This window comes from Eutrigla gurnardus, assembly GCF_963514095.1.
Source record: "Eutrigla gurnardus genome assembly, chromosome: 10".
NCBI lineage: Eukaryota > Metazoa > Chordata > Actinopteri > Perciformes > Triglidae > Eutrigla > Eutrigla gurnardus.
In genome coordinates, this window is record NC_139924.1 from 326,319 (window position 1) to 348,161 (window position 21,843).

The window sequence follows — 21,843 nt, forward strand, 5'->3', positions numbered from 1 at the left end:
TCACACGTTGTAAATTGAAAATGGGGTCGATCCACTGTGCGGTGAAGCTAAGGAGTGACATTGGACACACAGAAGAACTCCATATATCTGTGGTAAATCCAAAGGCAGGTACGTCTTTTCACTTGTCTTGCATGTGGTCGCGTAGCCTTTTCTGAGTAGCAGGCAGAGCTTTCTTTGTAAAATGGTGACGAGAAGGCAACACATAACGTGGCTCCAAGATCTCCATGAGCCGGCGAAACCCCACGTTCGCTATCACAGAGAGCGGCTGGTCATCCAACGCGATGAATTCAGCTATCGCGGCTGTTATGGTTTTGGCCCTTTCACTGTTCGCCGACAGCTTTTCCTTCTTTTTAAAAGTCTCTTTAAGCGTCGGTTGTCTCAGTGCAGCCGTTGCCTCTGTTGCTGCGACTTACTGACTGTATGTCTCTTTATGTTTGCTCTTCAGGTGGCGAATAAGGTTTGTTGTGTTGAATGACGACCTGTTCGTTCCTCCACGCGGAATGTCCGCCTTGCAGACATTACATCTGGCTGTTGGGCTACCTTCGCCTTCAAGTTTAAAATGTTTCCAAACTTCGGACATCGTCCCTGTTCGTCTGCGCGCACTGCTTCTTGTTGTTAGCTTTCTGCTATTAGCCACGCTTCATCCCCTCCTCTTAAATTAAAGTTACACGAACGTCACTTATTCGTTGCCTCTTTGTGAGCTTGCAGATCTGCTGTTTTAGGCCCACGTCACTGTCGTGCGACAAGTTTTCCTCGGTGCAACCACATATATATATATATATATATATTATATTTGATAAAGAAATATGTCGCGATATTTTTTTGCCGATTCCGATATTTTGAAAATGACGCGATCCATCTCTAATTGGATGTATATCACCTAATATTTTAAGTTTTTTTAAATTTTCCCTCTGGGTTCCTGGCCGCTTAATATTTTGTTAAATAGATCAAATGAGAGTTTTAGTTCAGTTAGTGTTGAATAAAAAGACACCATGAATGAGGGGGGAGGGTGGTTTAAAAGCTGCTTAACAAACATGTAGCAAACTGAGTTTAATCCATATGAAACATCTGAACAAGAGGATTTAGGCTCAATCGTGCCAAGGCACGGTACGGTTGGTGTAGTGGGAGTGCGCCCATAGTCTCTCATGTCATGTTTGGCCAGAAAAACCTCTACTGAGCTTGATGTCTGGCTCCATCGTGAGCTCCCTGCAGAACTTCAGCCTTGAGTGAGTCAGGAACAACATACTGGAAATGCTTTGCCTCGGTTTTCTGGTCCCTTGTAATCCTGTACAACACACCATTGCCCACAGCGAGCCTATCCCAGTGCTTCAGGTATCTTGAGGCAGACTTTATGAATTGTTTATGTATGCTGGTCTTAGTTCTCGGTGAGAAGAACTGCAGCTACTCCAGTGTGTTGTTATCCCTCTTTATTCCACAAATGAACATACAGGAAGTGTCGAGTTGTGGTTCCTCTGCATCCACGCAAAAAGCGACGACACTGATAGTCCCGACCTGGCTCCGAACGACACCGTCACAACTACCGAGGATGTGCGCAGCACGCGACAGGTAATGTAGCTGCCGCTGCGCTGTTCAGTTGACGCTCGGAACTGTTCGGGTCGTTTCGGCGGCGCTCAGTACTATGACGGTGACGTCACAAACACGGCAGAGCAGGGAAGTTTGCACACAGACTCTTTAAATCTTTCTCTCCGAGAAGGCCTCCGACGTCTCTCAACATAGGACAGAACACGAGAGAGAGTCCTATCCTCCAACTGCTTATCACGGAGGTACTTTTCGGTGTAGACAGGGAAGGCATCCTGTCCAGGTCAGACGAACTGAGGTAGGTACTGCAACATTTCAACAGCGCAGGCCCTCGGACTGCATGTGAAGTCGACATTGCCCTGAAGACAGGGCAATGTCACTCACCAGGGAGTTTTTCTTTTGGCCACTGGACGACCGGAAGGCATTTTGGTCAGAAGCACTCAACATACACTTTGCCAAAAGTATTCACTCACCGATCCAAATAATTGAAATCAGGTGTTCCAATCACTTCCATGGCCACAGGAGTATAAAAACAAGCACCTAGGCATGCAGACTGTTTCTACAAACATTTGTGAAAGACTGTCACACATGGGGGGTCATGTCTGTTAACATCACAGTGTGTGTTCTGGGTAGTTGAAGCAGTCTGGTGATCACTAGTCATGTTCACAACACAAGCTGACATCAACTTTGCAACAATAGGTTCACCAATTTGAACACCTAACTGCCCTACCATATCTGTGAGATGGTGAATGGCATTAATATCACAGCCAGCCAGTCGAAGTGTGGGGGCCTTCCCTTGTGGACCCACTAACAGGAATACTACCTGGGCTCTGACCTAAACCTGTATCTGTACAATCATCAGACATAAACGTTGAGCGTCCTACAGCCCTACTGTCAGCAATCTCACTTAGCCAAGCACTCCATTGTTATTTTAGCATCTGCTTTCAACTATTAAATGTACTCCCGTTGTGTACATTTATACAGAAACAAAGTTTTTACAAAGTTATTACCCTGTTCTACACAGGGTAATAAAAAAATGTTTAGTTTAAGGTGTGGACTCACTGGGGGAAAACAGTCCAAAGCACTATGCACTAATCCACAGTCTTTTGTAAACCACACAACAGCCTTTAACCGTAGATCAGGATGGCAGCACAGCATCCAGGGCAACGACAATCAAGCTGGTCTGAAGATCCAATAGGTCACGGCACCAGTGTAACAGATGTGGATAGGGCATGAAAGGAGACGACCCAATGACTTGTTTTCCAGCATTTCTTCTCTGCAGAAGGCAGTAATACACATGAATTGCCTTTTGTTCTCTGCACCTCTGTTTCCTCAACATGTAAGGCAGCAGTGTGTAACCTCAAAATATAAAGACTATGGGCCCTAGTTTCGTGGCGCAGCGCAGGGTGGCGCAGGGTTGCGGAGACGGCGTAATTCAAGTTTCGACCAGCCGCAGCCTTGCGCACGGTCAGTTTGGCTGTTTGGTGGATCGCCTGCGCCAAGATGGGTGTGGCAGCACAGCAGGGGGAGGCGTCACAGATTCAGCTTGGCACAGCGGAAGTTTCGTCACAAAAAGCCTCGCCGAGACTGCGCCGAAAGCTCGCCAGCTCCAACCTGGTCTACTCTTGGCGTAAGACGAATTACAGTGGCAGTTCGGCTGACCGGCGCGCAGTGTGCACACATCACCAAGACCTCAAAGGCAGGTTTCCACTAGGGCTGGGCGATATGACCTCAAATCAATATCACGATATATTGAGGAACTCACCTCGATAACGATAAATGAACGATAAGTAACCCCCCCCCCCCCCCCCGCGCCTAAAAAAAATGCCACTTTAAAGGACTGTAAAACTACACTGTAGTTAAGATTTATATTATTTATTTGGTAGTATAAAATAACAAAGTATTAAAAATACAGTCTCTATAAACAAATTCAAAATATGGAGTTGTCAAGTAATCAGGTTCTCTATAACGGGAGAAACAAGTTGCATCCCTTGTAAACAAAATAAATTTCACATTTGCCACTGGAAAAGTAAACAATGACTTGTGCAACATTTCACATTTTTCTGATCGACATCGTCCTCGCTGAACCCAAAATGTTGCCAAACGATCGATGACGCATTTCTTTTGGGAACGAGGTGCTCTTCCTCCTCGACCAGATTTACTTCGGCTGCCGCAGCAGCAGCCGCTTCATCGTTTAAACCGGCGGGCTCCATTTTCGTCTCAAGGTACGTGTCCACAGGGGCGATTTTAAACGCGTGTGGACGCGCCGCTTCCCAGTATTGCACGCTTGGTGGGCTGCCACTAGAGGATGATTGACAGGCGCTCTCCTTTAAACAACACATTTTTGCGAGCGTTCCCGAGGCGGCGAGTCGAACCCGGCGCCTCTGATTAGCATAAAGTAGATTCGACTTCAACTTTAGGCAAATGAGGAGCGGCCAACTTGCGCGCCGTCTCTCGACATTCGCCGCGACGCTACCAGAATGCATTGCACAGCTTTTCACATAGACAATGAATGGGACGCGGGGAAACACCGCTGCCTGTGGACACGCACCTATAGACAATGAATGGGACGCGGGGAAACACCGCTGCCTGTGGACACGCACTTTTACAGACTGGATGGGGTGGAGTCACGTGACTGCACACGCTGTATACGTAGTACAGTACAGCCGAGCGTCTTAAAGGGACATGAACATACTGGTAGCCTACCTACACACACAGCCAAACAAGAAAAAAACGACTTTTTTTTCTTCTTTTTTTTTTTAAACCGAATATACCGACATGGGCAAAATGACGTCGGTTGTCGTCGTAAATTTCGGTATCGGTACATTTTTGGTGTATCGCCCACCCCTAGTTTCCACAGTTCCAAGCACATTTAAATGCAATAAATAATCACAACAAGCACTATTTAATGCAACTAATTGAATCATCACGTGAATTTATATCTATATAGATTGTCCTGTCACATCTGACGTCAGATCAAAGGCGGATGGCACGCGTAACGGAAACTCAGCCTGACTGAATTAACACAGCTGAAACTTGGACCTCTCGGACCAAAACACCTCTCTCTATCTCTCCTGTTTTTCATACCTATCCACTGCTAATAAAATGCGTCTATGCCTGAAAAAATCTTTAAAAAAGGTTTGTGTCCGTGTCCGTGGAAACGCGCAACTTTGCCACAAGCTGGAACCGGAGTTGGGGCTGCAGCTGGTCTGAGCAGCACGTGAGGTCCCGGTGTCCCGCCGTTCTGGTGTTGGACGGGGAATCCGGTGCAGCTGTGGAGCGCAGATGATGAAGACGGTGATGATGATGATGAATGGCCCGGCCGGCTCGTCTATTATGTCTACTGCTGTGCGCCCTGACCCTGTTTTGTGATAGACATGCCTAAAATGTGCCTCCAATTTCTATAGTGATGTAATATCGGCATTATAATTATTATATACGCACAGCGCGTGATGCGTGTGGTGGGAGCGATGGCGCTGCTTCTGTAATCGGGTTGTCAAGTGACGAATCTTGCACTGAACCTCCCCTAACGCATTAAAGGTGAGGAGAGGAGGTCATTTGATTGGTGAAGATCTGAATCGGCTGTATTAATCCCAGTCCACGCCTTGTCTCCTCCTCGTCTCCCACTCACGCCTTCTTCTCCTCCCTCTTTCCCACTTGCGCGGGTGGGAGTGACGGGAGGCGTGCCTGCGCTAGCCTGCGCGGTGCACGAATCTTGCAAAGTCCAGGCGGACACACCCCGTCGGCGTGGCGCCGGTGCGCTGCGCGCTGACTACGCCTGGTCTAAGACACTAGGGTCCATTATTTTAAGTATGTACTAGAGCTATTTAAATTGCAGGATAACATTTAAACTTAAAGGCGCCATATGTAAGAATGTGGCCAAAACGGAACGACACTCAAATTCAAAACAGTGCGGCGAGTCGTATCCGCCTCCCCCTCCACCTCCTCCCCTCCAGACTCGAGGTTGCCAGAGCTGTTGGCGTATCCCCCCGTCAGCAAGCTGGACGGCGGCCAGGGAAGAGACGCACACAATGATTAAGTGGATAAACGGTCCGTGTACGTTGCGGCCATCCAACTTTCGTTTTGAAGTCAACAATCGCAAAACGGATAACGAGTCGTTTTTCCGTTTTTCGCTTCAAAATAAAAGAACGAAAAACGGAAAAATGACTAGTATCCCGTTATTTGTTTTAAAAACGGAAAAAGACTCGTTAACTGATATTAGATATTGTGTTTATGAATGGGATTCGGGGATGAAATAACAGTGCCATTTTTCATTCAAGATTTTGCCGTGGGCTACGTCTTTTTTACCCGGAAGGCGCTGTGTTATGCCGCGAAATTACCTGAAAGCCTACTTTGAGACATTTAGAGGGAGCTCTAAAACACTGTTCATTAATGCTCTGACAGCGTCTGACGCTCGCGTTTTGAAGTAAACCCACTGTTTTAAACATGCACCAAAAGCGTTATGACTCCGACATAAAAGCGGAGCCTCCGCCTCAGCACCGCCGCCACTCAGCTGTTGATCCTCGGTGACTGCTGGGGTCTGCGCTCTGACCGACCGGGAGCCGCTCCGTGAGTCGGTGTTCAGCTCACAACAACAGCTAACAACAGCGATTAATTATCATAGTGTAGAGTTATGATGAGCGTAATGCGTAAAGGCTTGATTATGCTTCCGCGTAGTGATAACGCAACGGCAACGCAACGGCCACGCAGTTGCTTGGAGACCGTGATGGTTCTGCGTTGGGTTTACGTGTCGAAATGCAATTCAAAGCCACACCGGTAAAGGGCGCTATGGTTTTTGTAAAGACTGACCGACCGACCGAGACTCTTGGCGTATATCATCGTAAGCTTCGTTATAGCGTATTTGTTTACTTTCCGGCTTTAAACGTCCACAATTTTTCCGAACTTGGTGTTTTATTTCTTTGTGCAAAAGCGAGAAGGTGCAAACAATAAAACGAGGTGAAAACAATAAAAGTAGCCTTTTAAAAGTTTAAATGGCGGTGTTTATGAGTGGAAACCGGATAGCGGTCTCCAGCGGATGTAGTTAGCGGACCAATCACAGCCGATGCCGCTGCGTTGGTGTTGCGTTGCTGTTGCGTTGCTGTTGCATCGCCTCGACGCGCGTCTAGGATTTTTGGGAGGCACACGTCAGGCCCTTGCGTTGACGTAAGGGGGGTCTGCAAGGACGTAAGGGGTCCGCAAGCCCCCTTGCGTTGTGTCGACGCGGAAGCATAATCCAGCCTTAAGTCTCTCCTGCTTCCTAGTGTTGCGCAGCCAGGTTTTCAACCTGCGCAAGGCTGGGAAAGAGCGCTCGGATGCCGCGGGGAGGCTGATGGGGGGCAGATGGGAGGGGGCGGGCCGCCCCCGCACCCCTAGTTCCGACGTCTATGCTGCTATCGTTTGTTTCTATGATCAAAATGAATAACGTTGTTACTCGACAGTTCAAAGTATTCGAAATGTCCATCCCCGTCAAGCTATGATGCTAACTTAGTTAGCCAAGCTCAACTTACCTGTTTAGGAGAAGTGTAGCCAATTCTGCATCCGATTTCAAATTCCTCTCAGCTTTCAACTGTCTCCACCGTTCAAATGCATCCCCTATATAGACCCTCGCTTTACCTCTGTTTTTATCTTGGCGTTTTTCGTTGCCTCCGCCATTGTAGCTCAGTTGAAACTGGCAACCCGTGGTTGCTCGGCAGCTGAGACTCTACTGACTGCAATGATTTGTAGACGCCAGTGGGTGGCGCCACGTGCCAAAACATGTTTTCAAAACATAAACATGATTTGCGGTCGGAAAAAGATTTTTTTAAATGTGAATATTTTGGCTGTACTGTTGTTGTTGGTGAGTTCAGTATGTTATATGATCATTATTCCTGAGTCTCTATGACATATTAGGATGATTTTACGGCCAGTTGCTTTAGATTTCTTACATATTGTACCTTTAACAACAAATCTCCTCAAAACCATGACAAGACATGCAAAGGGAGAACAGCGACCTCTATTGGGCAAATTAAAACTGTACGTGGATGAGAGCGACTAAACAGAGAAAACTAAACGTATCACATGTAGCAAGGAAAAGCACATACCTGTAGAAGACAGTAATACACATTGATTTCCTTTTGTTTTTTCTCTGCACCTCTGTTCCTAACAGACAAAACACCAGAGTTAACACTAATTAAGGACTGCTACGCTGTCCGAAGCGGTACTTCGTTGACAAGGCACAGGGCGGTCTGCTGCGTGACAATGGCGCCAAGACAATGAGACAAAAACTTCGACATAACTTTTATTAACGGTCAAAACAGCACAAAATAGCTGAGTAACGTAGCTGTGTTAGCGGTTACTATGATGCCTCAACGTTTACAACATAAACAGTTCAATTTCTGAAGAAAACAATAAAATAGCGCAGCAGCATTTTTCACACTTACCAGGTGGCAGTGTGAGGGTCAGTCGGAGTTATGGAAGCTTGGGAGGTACAGAGAAGGTGACGTATGGCAAAGTGGTTTCTACAGGAAACACTGATTAAAAATAACGATAAATTAAAATAACTCATTACGATAAAATTCACACATACTCAACAATCATTAAATGATAAATAAGATTGACAATACAAATTGGAAATAAGAATTGATAAAGTGCATTTTTACTTCTGTTACATGTGGTCATGGTGGGGAGGGTGGCTTTGTTTTGAGCAGTGTGTCCACAGCTATCAGGTAAAAACTGTGTTTTAGGGGTAGCCTGCTGAACAGGCAGTGTCCAGGGTGTGAGGGGTCCAGGGCTCTGGTGGATGTTGCTCAGGGGTGGAAGAGGGGAGCTGACAATCCCTTGGGCTGTTTTGACACCCTCTGCAGCCTTTTTCTTTCAGCTCTTTGTGCAGCCATAGCTGAGGCTAGCTTTCAAAAGGTACAGCGGTAAAAGTTCATCAGCATGTCCTGTGGCAGTCGGTTCCTTTTGAGTATCCTGAGAAAGAACAGATACTTCTGGGCTCTCTTAATCAGGCCTGGAGATGTTATCCATGTCATGTCCTCTGCTTAGTAGACTCCTGAGGCCTGTAATAGGACGCAGGATTTGGGCTTAGCGAGGTAACTTGAGCGTTAACTCTGGGTTTTCCATCCTACGAAGCTGGTTCACTTCTTACCGGGGTACATCGCCATGGTAACTTACACTGCAGAGCTAACTTGCTCCGGAGCAGGTTATGTTCCTGATAAGACAACAATGAAGTAAGGAGAAAAACACCACCTACTGACCAATCAGCTCTCTTGGTGCGCGGATAAAAAAAAAGAAGAAGCTCCGTGGATCATGGATCGGGTCTCTTAGGAGAACTAGAGTGTTCAGAGACCGGCAAAACCCTTTTTCTGTCCCTGACGATGTTTTATGTGTTTTAAATGAGAGATACAGATTCTCATCAGAGGGAATGACTTATCTGTGTCAGCGTACAGCCTACTTACCACTTTGAATTATGTTTTAATATTTATTTTATTTCAGTCCGTTTTACACCGCCGGGATTGCAGCTGAAAGAATGAGGCTGATATTGTCATACACCACCTGATCCATGTTTGTGATTGGTCAAATGCTGCAAACAGCGCCTCTTTTATGTGCATGTGCTCACAGCTAGAAAGGGAAACCCTGGTTGACTTACCGAGTTGATAACCAGCTTCGTGTGACCGCTGATCTCTGATTGCCTTTGTTAGAGTTACTTAAGCTGGATAACTGAAAGATACCTGGTATGTTGAACTTGCTTTGTAATATAGGCCTCTGAATTCCACGATTATTTCTTTGTTTTTCTTTGTGTTGAGCTTCAGGACTTTTTCCCGGCACCATGCAGATAGTACCTGGATCTCCTATCTGGACGCGGCTTCATTGTTGTTAGTTAGATGATGATCATGATGATGATGATGATGATTGTGATGTTATGATGATGATGATGATGATGATGATGACGATTGTGTTTTAACAGGGTGGTCAAGGAGGAGATCAGTGATGATGATGCCAGACTGCCTTTTGTGAATGGACGAGTCGTCTGCTGGGTCAGAAACAAACACACACACACACACGCACACGCACACACACACACACACACACACACACACACACACACTGACTCTCAGGTGTTCCTCTCTTCTCCAGCTGGTGACTGCAGACACCTGTCAGTCCGATTTCAGGGGGTCAGACCTTCAGTCTATAGCCACGCCCACCAGCCTGGCCCCGCCCCCCATAGAGAGGACAGGTGTGATCGGAGACTCCAGACCTCCATCCTTCCAGTGAGTACTAATAATTAACAATAGTAAATTTCTATTGTGAGCAACACAATGAGAATGTGAATTTGTGCCAGACGACAATCTGATTAAAGCTTTAAAGGAATACTTCACTCATTTGCATGAAGCTTTGTGTCGTTAGAAACCCGGTAGTATGTTTGAATGGTTGCGCATCATTCCCTCATTTTCCCCAGAGACGGAGATCTCCGTGCTTCTTTTCTGAATAAGAGCCTCCAATGACGCAAATATCCTCATGTTGCTCTTTGGTTAGAGGGGGTGAGACTACAATACTAGTTCCTCATGTCTTCAACCCGCCTATAGGGGGCAGCACCCACTGAGACTATAGACCTGTTACAGACCAGTGGTGGGACCCACTGAGACTACAGACCAATTACAGACCAGTGGTGGGACCCACTGAAACTACAGACCTATTATAGACCAGTGGTGGGACCCACTGAGACTACAGACCTATAACAGACCCGTGGTGGGACCCACTGAGACTACAGACCTATAACAGACCCATGGCGGGACCCCCTGAGACTACAGACCTGTTACAGACCAGTGGTGGGACCCACTGAGACTACAGACCAATTACAGACCAGTGGTGGGACCCACTGAGACTACAGACCTATTATAGACCAGTGGTGGGACCCACTGAGACTACAGACCTATAACAGACCTGTGGTGGGACCCACTGAGACTACAGACCTATAACAGACCCACGGTGGGACCCCCTGAGACTACAGACCTGTTACAGACCAGTAGTGGGACCCGCTGAGACTACAGACTTATTACAGACCAGTGGTGGGACCCACTGAGACTACAGACCTATAACAGATCAGTGGTGGGATCCACTGAGACTAAAGACCTGTTACAGATCAGTGGTGGGACTCACTGAGACTACAGAACTGTTACAGATCAGTGGTGCGTGGGACCCACTGAGACTACAGAACTGTTACAGATCAGTGGTGGGACCCACTGAGACTACAGACCTATAACAGACCCGTGGTGGGACCCCCTGAGACTACAGACCTATAACAGACCCATGGCGGGACCCCCTGAGACTACAGACCTGTTACAGACCAGTGGTGGGACCCACTGAGACTACAGACCAATTACAGACCAGTGATGGGACCCACTGAGACTACAGACCTATTATAGACCAGTGGTGGGACCCACTGAGACTACAGACCTATAACAGACCTGTGGTGGGACCCACTGAGACTACAGACCTATAACAGACCCACGGTGGGACCCCCTGAGACTACAGACCTGTTACAGACCAGTAGTGGGACCCGCTGAGACTACAGACTTATTACAGACCAGTGGTGGGACCCACTGAGACTACAGACCTATAACAGATCAGTGGTGGGATCCACTGAGACTAAAGACCTGTTACAGATCAGTGGTGGGACTCACTGAGACTACAGAACTGTTACAGATCAGTGGTGCGTGGGACCCACTGAGACTACAGAACTGTTACAGATCAGTGGTGGGACCCACTGAGACTACAGACCTATAACAGACCCGTGGTGGGACCCCCTGAGACTACAGACCTATAACAGATCAGTGGTGGGATCCACTGAGACTAAAGACCTGTTACAGATCAGTGGTGGGACCCACTGAGACTACAGACCTATAACAGACCCGTGGTGGGACCCACTGAGACTACAGACCTATAACAGATCAGTGGTGGGACCCACTGAGACTACAGACCTATTACAGACAAGTGGTGGGACCCACTGAGACTACAGACCTATAACAGATCAGTGGTGGGACCCACTGAGACTACAGACCTGTTACAGATCAGTGGTGGGACCCACTGAGACTACAGACGTATTACAGACAAGTGGTGGGACTTACTGAGACTACAGACCTGTTACAGATCAGTGGTGGGACCCACTGAGACTACAGACAATGCTCCAACGCATCAACCTATGGTTACTATTAGGCATTCTCTGAAGGTACACCAGAGGATTGTGATCTGTAAAGATGGTAACAGGAACGCTGGCCGCACCGAAATGATCCAAAGCCAGCACCATAGCAATGGCTTCTTTCTCAATGGTGGAATACACACGTTGACGACGGTTACATTTTCTCGAGAAATAAGACACAGTATGTTCTACTCCATCATCCCCATGGAGCAGAACAGCACCAGCACCTAACTCACTAGCATTACTAGCCAACTTGAATGGCTGATCAAAATGTACACGATACGCATGCTGTTTAATTGATAGAGAGTCACCTACATCAATGTCGTGATACAGGACAGACGTGCAAGAAAGCACGTCAGAAAACAATGCATTGTGTGACAGAATCAATTCTGCAATATCAGTGCGCTGAATATCAGTTAAGTGAGCCAAATGTGAATTCAGTTCAGACAACAATTGTGAGTTTTGCAGCCTCCCCTGCACCACAGCTTTACAGCTTTATGTAAACTTCAGCACTGGACAGCGCCACAACAGAGACACTGCCAGTTACATCAGAGTGACCAGCGACATCATTTACCACTCTGTCAAAAGCAGCCTTACGATCTTGATACGGCTTCAACATATTAACATGACAAAGCCGATTCTTGTGGCTACGATCAGGGGTGGCAATAAGATGGTCATGGTCACTTACTTTCTTTAGCACATTATAAGGGTCACTGAAGCGAGCTTGCAGACTGGAGCCAGGGATCAGTAACAGAATTAACACTTTATCACCCAGAGCGAAAACTCTGCTTTCAGCTTTCCTATCATACCACCCCTTCATCCTCTTCTGAGCATCACTAAGATTCTCTCTAGCCAACTCACAAGCCCGTCGCAGTCTGTAACAAAACCCACACACAAAATCCAGCAAGTTTTTCGGTTCATCACCACCCACCCACTTCTCTTTCAGCAGCTTCAAACGGTCACGCACAGTATGAGCAAAGACCAACTCTGAAGGACTATAGATTCCTGGGCCACTTCTCTCACAGCAAACATCAATAATGGAACCCCATCATCCCAGTCATTGTCAAGTTCCAAACAATAAGCACGTTACATCAGTGGTGGACAGTAACGGAGTAAATTTACTTAAGTACTGTACTTAAGTACATATCCAGAGGATTTGTACTTTACTTGAGTATAAGATTTCTTTGGTACTTATTACTCTTACTTGAATACATTTCCAAGACAAATACTGAGGCTTCCAAGGCTGAGTCTCAGACTGAGTGTGATAATGATCCGGAGGAACTTTCAGAAAATGTTAGAGCTATGTTCGATGCAGCATCGAACATGGCTACGACAGTGCAGTTTCCTTGGCAATATTACAATGTAAGATACATTATGTTAATCTAGTCATACTAGTTAAAGGTATATGTATTGTATTATATTTTACTTATCTTGTGTGACTGTATAGCGCATAGCAGTGGTTGGTATTTACTGGTGGTGCAAGAAGACATAAACCCCCAAAGACTTTTTTACACAAATATTTATTAACTATGTTAAGCCTAGAACCATACATTTTATTTGAAATTTACTCTTACTCTTACTTTTACTTAAAGTACCTTTAAAAGCAAGTACTTTTTTACTCTCACTCGAGTACCATGTCGACTGAGCTACTTTTACTTGTAACGGAGTATATTTTGACCAGTAGTATTTGTACTCTTACTGTGGTCGAGTACTCTGTCCATCTCTGCGTAACATGGACTTCAGTGTTTGATGAAAGCGCTCCAACACGCCCTGCGACTCAGGAAGAAAGGCGCTGGAGTGAACATGAGTTCCTGAAGGCTGCTTCATAATTTGAGAAAAGACCCGCGACATGGAATTCGACCCTTGGGCTGTTTGAATAACTTTTGGCAATCCAAACAAAGAAAAAAACGTTATCAACGCTTTCACCACAACAGGAGCAGTTATCTTGCTCAACGGTATTGCCTCCGTGAAACGCGTTGCTGCACACATGATCGTAAGTAGAAACTGGTTGCCTCACTTGCTACGTGGAAATCGACCAACGCAATCAACAATAACCCGCTCAAATGGCTCACCTACAGCTGGAATCGGGTACAATGGTGCCGGTGGGACTGTTTGATTAGGTTTACCAGCAACCTGGCACACATGGCACGACCTGCAATACTGCACAACATTTTTCTTTAACCCAGGCCAGAAAAAACGACGCAGTACACGATCGTACGTTTTATTCACCCCCAGATGCCCAGCAAGCTGATGATCATGCGATAAACCTAAAATGTCAGGGCAATACTTGACAGGAACCACAACCTGCCTTCACTACCCTCCAGTCTTCCCCAGGCAATGTGTGAGGTGGAGTTCATTTACGCAGGAGCACCTCATTTTTTAACAAAGAACCCCCGAGGAGCAGAAACGAGGGACCCATGCGCCCCAGACACACCACCTGCCTCTACAGTAAATGAGTAAGCAGTAGGTGCAACATCTGAACTGATGTGATCAGTATTTAGAAAGCTATCACACAGATCAACATCCTCACAGAGCTTTGACACCCGGGTTATAGCACACGCAGAAAATATTTCAGGAAATATCTGAGCCAATTTAGCTTTAGTCTCTGTATCCATAGGGATGGCCGTTACCTCAGGTTTAACCAATACCTTGCCCCCAGCCAGATCATTTCCCAAAAGAAAAGACACCCCGTCAATCGGAAAACAGGGGCGAACCCCCACCACCCGACCAGTCACCAAGTCTGACTCGAGGTAAACGGTATGCAAGGGCGCACCCAAGCACTGCATCCCAAATCCCTGTAACACAACACTGGAGTCAACAGCAGACACACTAGAGAGGGGCAACACATCACTTAAAATAAAAGACTGAGAAGTATATCCCTCAAAATAGTAACAGGCACCTTGTTCCCTTTCTGGAGTCAAAGCCACAACCCCCTTCATAAGAACGGTGCATAAATGTCAAGTTCTGACTCACGAGGACCAGGAGCGACCTCAGTCACAGGGCTGGAAGTATTTACAAAACACACAGACTTCACTGGCGCCTTCTCTCCATGCAGAGCATAACAATTTGCAACACTGTGCCCCCATTTTTTACAGTAGAAACAAACCACTCGCCCTTTAGTTCTCTGATCCTCCAGAATGGACTTCTCTGTCCCACCAGAACCATCACTCTTATAAGGCGGGAAAGAGACCGCACCGTCATTTTTAACTGGACGATCATGCACCACAGATTTATCAAACACAGGTTTATGCGTAAGAACATATTCATCAGCAAGAATAGCAGCATCGGACAAATTCACAGTCTTCTGCTAGTTGAGATATGTGGCAACTCTATCTGGTACACAGTTTCTGAACTCTTCGATAAGCACCAACGCCTTAAGATCGTCCAATGTTTTAACACCTTGCGCTGAACACCAGCGATCAAACAAAGTCTCCTTCTCACGAGCAAACTCGACATAAGCCTGAGACTCCTGCTTCCTGGACTTATGAAATTTCTGACCGGCACTAACTCCTATGCCCTCAAAATGAAAGTTTTAACTTCAACATAATCTAAGCTATTCTCCGGGGACAACGCAGCATAAACCTCCTGCGCTTTACCAGTGAGTACACACTGAAGCAACACCGTCCAGACATGTCTTGGCCATTTCAGCATGGAAGCAATACGTTCAAAGAGAATAAAAAACTTGTCCACATCCTTCTCACAAAATACCGTCATCAGTCGAATATATTTATATCAAAGTCATGTGATTGTGAGACAGACTGAGAAGACACAGCCGCGTTAAACTCCAACTCCTTTAACCTCACTACACGCTTTGTTTCCTCCTCAAGTTTTCTCACTTCAAAATTACAAGCAATTTCCTTCTCTTTTACTGATAATCTACGAAACTCCAACTCGAGCTCTTTTAACCTTACCTCCTCACTACACCCTGCCGGTTCAGACTTTGGTACGCTACCCCCGCCCCGTTCAGACAGCACCCCCTGCTCAATCAAAGCAGACAACAGATGATCTTTAATTTCCTGTTTCTTGTCATGTATACTGATAGTTACCTCAAACCTGTCCACAATTTGTTTAAGATGCTCCTTAGTACACCCATCCAGTTTGTCACAAGTTGGATCATCAACAAACCCTTCAAGATAAAACTCCATGACTAATAAACTTCAACTAACACAAACAAAACAACAAAAAACGGCAGCCTATGGCACAATCCAATGCTGATAACAGTGTTAAAGTACATCCCCAAAAAAAACACACATGCCGGGCCAACAACCCAACTTACCATGATATCACCAAACCACACATCATTTACCACAAAATCATCTGAAAGCAGTTTGACGAGCCCCCAAATATGTTACGGCCACCTAGTCAAAGATCGACTCGCATAATCAGTGACCACATTGAAGTTGAAACAATAATTCATTCTATTTATAAAGCCTCCCAAAACTAAGGTAAAGAGGAGGACTGGCAAATGTAACGGGCGTGCATTGTCTTTAACAGTTTACATCAGGTTTGATGCACGTCCGTTAACCTTTGTATGCTCTGCGTTGTGTTCTATGTCGAGTTGAATGAAGGAAGGACTCGTACCACGACTAGTTGCTGGTTGCTCTTTTAATGAAGGCAGAATGGTGGATTTGTCTGTACAAATAAACAGAAAAACATAGGCTCTGTAACATGCAGTCTCCTCCACAGCACACAGGTCTCAAGCTCCTCCTCTCAGCTAGCCTGGCGCGAACTGCACATGACTGATACACCTTAGTATTAACAACAAAAATACTTTTAAATAAAAATGTGAAAATGAATTAAATAAATTATAAAATGCAAAATTATTTGATAACATGAATTTCTTTTACATGCTTAATACAACCAGTGTAAACATTATGTAAACGTTATACCACATGAATTATAATGAACATAATGCACATACCTGTACAAATAAACAGAAAAACATAGGCTCTGTAACATGCAGTCTCCTCCACAGCACACAGGTCTCAAGCTCCTGTTAGCAGACAAATACACAGAAAACCCCGTATATCTTGCAAAACGTCTGTTTACAAGGTTTATATTCAATTGACACTTTAACTGCATGTTCACAATCTAGAACCGAACATTTATACATGCATAAAACAAGGTTTGCGTTGCCCGAAACCCGAAATAAATGTTTAACTATGACGAGCAAAATAATACATTACCTCCTCTCAGCTAGCCTGGCGCGAACTGAGAGAAGCACTTGGATGACGTCACAAAGCCTGCGACCTCTTAAAGTGACAGTACAGGTATTAACACCTCGGTTTGAATACAACATTCAAGCATAAATATAGGCAATAAAACGCATCTTAAACATATAGAAAACAATCTTTATCAGGATTTGGTGACATTTCAACCATAAAAGTAAGGATATATTTTCAACCCGGTTACATTCACCCCTCCTGAAATTCACCAACATCCTGATAATGGAAAGTCCCAAGACTGCAAGGAGCGTACAACATGTCTACTACTGACACAATCTGGCACAAATGAAACAGAGGACCTAGTCCACAGTCAACTTAGAAGTCACCTCACATACAAGGTTCGGGGGGGAAAGAGATTGATCAGGTCTCTAAAACCCCTTAGCTTAATGCGACGCCTGATACGCCACACAACACTTGGCCCAAAAGACTTGTCCCACAGACATTTGTTCGAATCAATCATAACTCAGACCTAAAGAGAACAAAAAAACAATAACAAAAAAACATGTCCCAATAACATTACCAACATATATCAAGGCTCATCCCTGCAAAACAAGAGGAGATTGGGAACGGCTCCCAAATAACATGTTTGAACCCCTCCGAAATGGTTTCTGAACCATGGATTCTATCAGTCTGTTCACTGATTTCACTACTCTCCCTGTACGTGTTCTAACATGACCATCAGCTGCAGTGAGTGCATGGGGGTCAGTGTGAACCAATGCGTCAGCATGTGGTGAGTGTGAAGAATCTGATTGTGGTGCAGGTGAGATGGATGGGCAGTCAGCAATGTCACCAACAGGACTGTGCACTGGACTAGACTGGACCAACTCTTCTGAATCAGCCAACTCAGATTCAGGTGAGATTCCAAATGACAAAACTGCAAACCTCCCACCACCTCTGGAATTTGACAGGTTCTGTGCACTGTCATCTTGAATCAATAACTCAGACACCGAGGCCGTACCATCACCAGAGTTACAGTCTTCCAGATCGGACTCCTCGCTGGTTAAAGACTGATCATTCGCATGGGCATCCTGGCTCTCATCGATCCCAGAGAGTGGCAAGAAGTTGACTTCCAACAAAAGGTTCCTGTGCACAACTCTTGTGTGTCCCTCTGCATCCTGTATTTTATAGACATGGATATTGGGATTCGCACCAACAACTGTGTACACTCCATCCTCCCATTTGTCAGCCAACTTCCTCTTCCCTCGTTCTCCTTTATTTGCTACCAAAACACGATCTCCCACAGAAAGATGGGTACCCTTGACACGCTTGTTATATTGCCGGGCTTGGTGCTGCTGCTCAGTGGAAGAATGTTTCTGGGCAATTTCCATAGCACTTTTGAGGCAGGAAAGCAGGGACTTGGCATATGAGTCATAGTCAACAACTCCTGGATCGTTCAAAACCTGCCTAAATAGAATATCCACCGGCAACCTAGGAACACGCCCAAACATCAAGAAGAAGGGCGCATAACCCGTAGTCTCATGAACGGTGTCGTTATAAGCAAACGTGAGGGTCTGAAGTTGTTGTGGCCACTGGTGTTTTTCTTTAAGGGGATTGCGGTTGAATCGCTCTGTTCCTCCATTGCCCATGGGGTGGTAGGCTGTTGTGCGAGATTTTGCAACACCGGCCAGACGAAGGAGCTCTGCAATCAAGTTGCTCTCAAAATTGGTGCCCTGATCGGAATGTATCCTCTCAGGGAAACCGTAAACACAGAACACATTGTCCCAGAGCTTTCTGGCGACTTGCTTCGCCTTCTGATTGGCACAAGGGAATGCATGGGCAAGTTTGGTGAAATGGTCGGTGACCACTAGAACATCCACAGACCACTGCTTGCTGTCCTCAGCCGACCAAAACTCATGCACACAAACTCCATTGGGGCAGAGCTCTTGATGCTTTCCAGGGGCGCACGAGCAGCAGGTTCCGGCGACTTCCCAAACACACATCTCTGACAGCATCTGACATGCGCCCTCACATCCCTCTCCATGTCAGGCCAGTAAAATCTCTGCCTTGCCAGTGAGAGAGTACGGTCTTGACCCTGATGACCTGCCAGACCATGAATGCCCAACAATGCCTTTTCCTTTAGACTCATAGGCAACACATATTGAGATCTTCTCTGCTTGGACACGGGATCTCTCGTCACCCGATACAACATCCCATCATGGACTTCCAGCTTGTCCCATTGCTTGAACAATCTGAGGACCTTCGAGTCAGCGCCATGCCTTTCACGCCTAGAAGGACGCTTTTTGGCTGCAACGAAGGGCAACACCTTAGAGATGCAGGGGTCTTGCTCTTGACTCAGCTGCAGCTCCTGAGCGGAGAACATGGCTGAACCATCCTGACCACTCGACAGCTGTTGCACTTTTTGGGCCAGACAGAGTGCTCTGGATTCCGCTGCATCAATCCAATCACAGTGTGCCTGACAAAGAGCTCTGATCTCGGCTGAATCCCATGCCACCTTGGATGTTGGATGGTTCCCTTATCTGTAGCTTTGAGACTGGCAGCTGACCCTGAAAACATCCTGCACAGAATCCTCCTCTATCCCATTAGCTTCCTGAATCAGGGTGGGGTATGGTTCCCCCAGCAGTCTCTGACAAATGGGCTTTGCGAAGAGGTCGCGACTCAAGGCATCAGCCACCACATTTCTTTTCCCGGGCAGGTGTTTGAGATCAAAGGAGTAAGATGCAAGTTTAGACACCCAGCGGATTTCACATGCGTCAAGCTTCGGCTTCGTCAGAAGGTAAGTTAGTGGATTATTATCCGTCCAAATGGTGAAGCTACGCCCTTTTAGCCAGTGGCTGAACTTTTCACATACACTCCACTTCAAAGCCATGAACTCCAGTTTGTAAGCTGGATATTTCTGTTGTGACGCACTGAGGGTCTTGCTTGCAAAAGCAACAGGTCTGGCCTTGGACTCTCCATGTGGCACTTGAGAGAGCACCGCACCAAGTCCGTCCAATGACGCATCGATTGACAGGACAAATGGCTCGCCAAAGTTTGGATGGGCCAGCACCACACATTCCAACAGCATGGTCTTCAACTGGTCAAAAGCGGTTCCACATTCCGCCGACCAGTCCGCAGGGTTGAGCTTACGATAGGCACCTAAAGGCTTCTTATCTTTGACTGACCGTCCCTGTCTCTTCTGTCCAGCTGTAAGTGCGAACAAGGGCTTTGCAATGGAGGAACAGTTTGGGATGAAGTGCTGGTAGTAAAATACCATACCAAGGAATGATTTGATTCTCCGGAGAGAAGGTGTGCAGTCATCGTCCTCCATGAGGTCTCGTACTGTCATCTTGGTGATGACCTCCACCTTGGCAGGATCGACGGCCACACCCTCACCATTTATAACATGACCAAGGAATACGACTTGTTTTTGAAGCAGATGGCACTTCTTCGGGGCCAATTTCAAGTTTTTCTCTTGCAACCTCTGGAACACTGTGCGGAGTCTGGAAAGGGCCTCATCCTCTGACGATGCAAAGACAAGAAGATCATCAAGATAACACAGGAGTTTTGTGGAGTTCATGTCCCCAAAGATCCCAATCATCATCCTCATGAAGGACGCTGGACTGTTACACAGTCCCTGTGGCATGCGATTATATTCATGCAGTCCAATGGGGGTCGTGAAAGCCGTGTACTTCTCGTCGTCTTCGTGCATTGGGATGTTGAAGAAGCCAGAAGTGAGGTCCATCGTGCTAAAGAGGCAATTGCCACCAAGAGCAGCCAGACAGTCAGACTGGTGCGGTAAGGGATGGGCGTCCTTTAAAGTTCGGGCATTCAGCCACCTGAAATCAGTGCAAATCCGCAACCCACCGTCTTTCTTCCATACCATCACCAGTGGCGAAGCATACTCGCTCGAAGACTTCCTGATAATCCCTTTTTCCTCCATATCAGTGAGAACCTGCCTCAACTTCTGATAGTAGGCAGGAGGGACTCTCCTGTACGGCAAGCGAAAAGGTCGATCATCGGTGAGGTGGATGCGGTGTGTGTGTCCCTTGACCTCACCACAGTCCAACAAGTGCTTGGAGAAAATGTCTTGATATTCTATTAGAAGCTGTGTTAGCCTAGACTTACAGTCTTCACTGACCTGACATGAGTCTACCGTAGATGACCAAATAATCGCCCGCGTGCAAATACGCGCCTGTGCTCTAATAGCCGCCGGGGTCCGACCTCATTTGGCATAATAAACGCCGGTTCAATTAAACGCCCGGGCGATTAAGTGTTTACCATAGTCTTGCACAGAAAACAAAAGTTTTTTTTTTAACAGCACTTCACCAGCTCTCACCTCTTCTGTCAGTCAGCCCCTCCTCTCGCTCTCTCTCTCTCTCTCGCATGCAGGCGTGCGCACACACACACACAGACACACAAACACAGGCGCGCTAGACTGAGGGATATAGGGATATAGATAAATGCGCTAATGTACAGTGTTGAAATTACCGCGATCGACCCCCCCTTCCGTTATCATTCATAACACTGCTCTGATCAGCTCCCTGTGTCGCGGTAACACAGACAAACTGTCTTTGTATTTATTGTCTGATGTCAATAAAGATGCGTCGGGGGGAAAAAGTAGTTTTGTTCCAGTGGTGCTATGGTGCTATGGTGAGCTCCTTGTTCTTTGCATGATGGTCTGGTGCTGCTCATTGCAAAAATAAATTGTAGCCTGTTGCAAATACGCGCCTGGTTCTTATAAACGCCTGGGCTCCAAGTCGATTTAGCATATTAAACGCCCGGGCTACTAAATGGTCATCTACGGTATGTCAATATCACTTAGGCCCAACTCAGACAGGCTTTCACCCAACTGATCAGCAAGATAGGTACTGGTCGAGGTGTCAGGTTGCTGTTGCAGTGTGTCATGTACTTGTTTCTCCGCATGAGATTGCTGTATCTCAATGTCAGGTAGTTTGTTGT

At 46.4% G+C, this 21,843-nt stretch overlaps 1 protein-coding gene across 1 annotated transcript in view; it reads left to right on the plus strand.

Annotated features, from left to right (window-relative positions):
- Positions 1-21,843, plus strand: part of dvl3b (dishevelled segment polarity protein 3b) — a 74,146-nt gene that overhangs the window by 22,877 nt on the left and 29,426 nt on the right. Inside the window, exons 2-3 of the mRNA XM_084019954.1 lie at positions 9,488-9,557; positions 9,658-9,791. Coding sequence (XP_083876080.1) covers positions 9,488-9,557; positions 9,658-9,791 — 204 coding nt within the window. The remainder of the gene's footprint in view (positions 1-9,487; positions 9,558-9,657; positions 9,792-21,843) is intronic.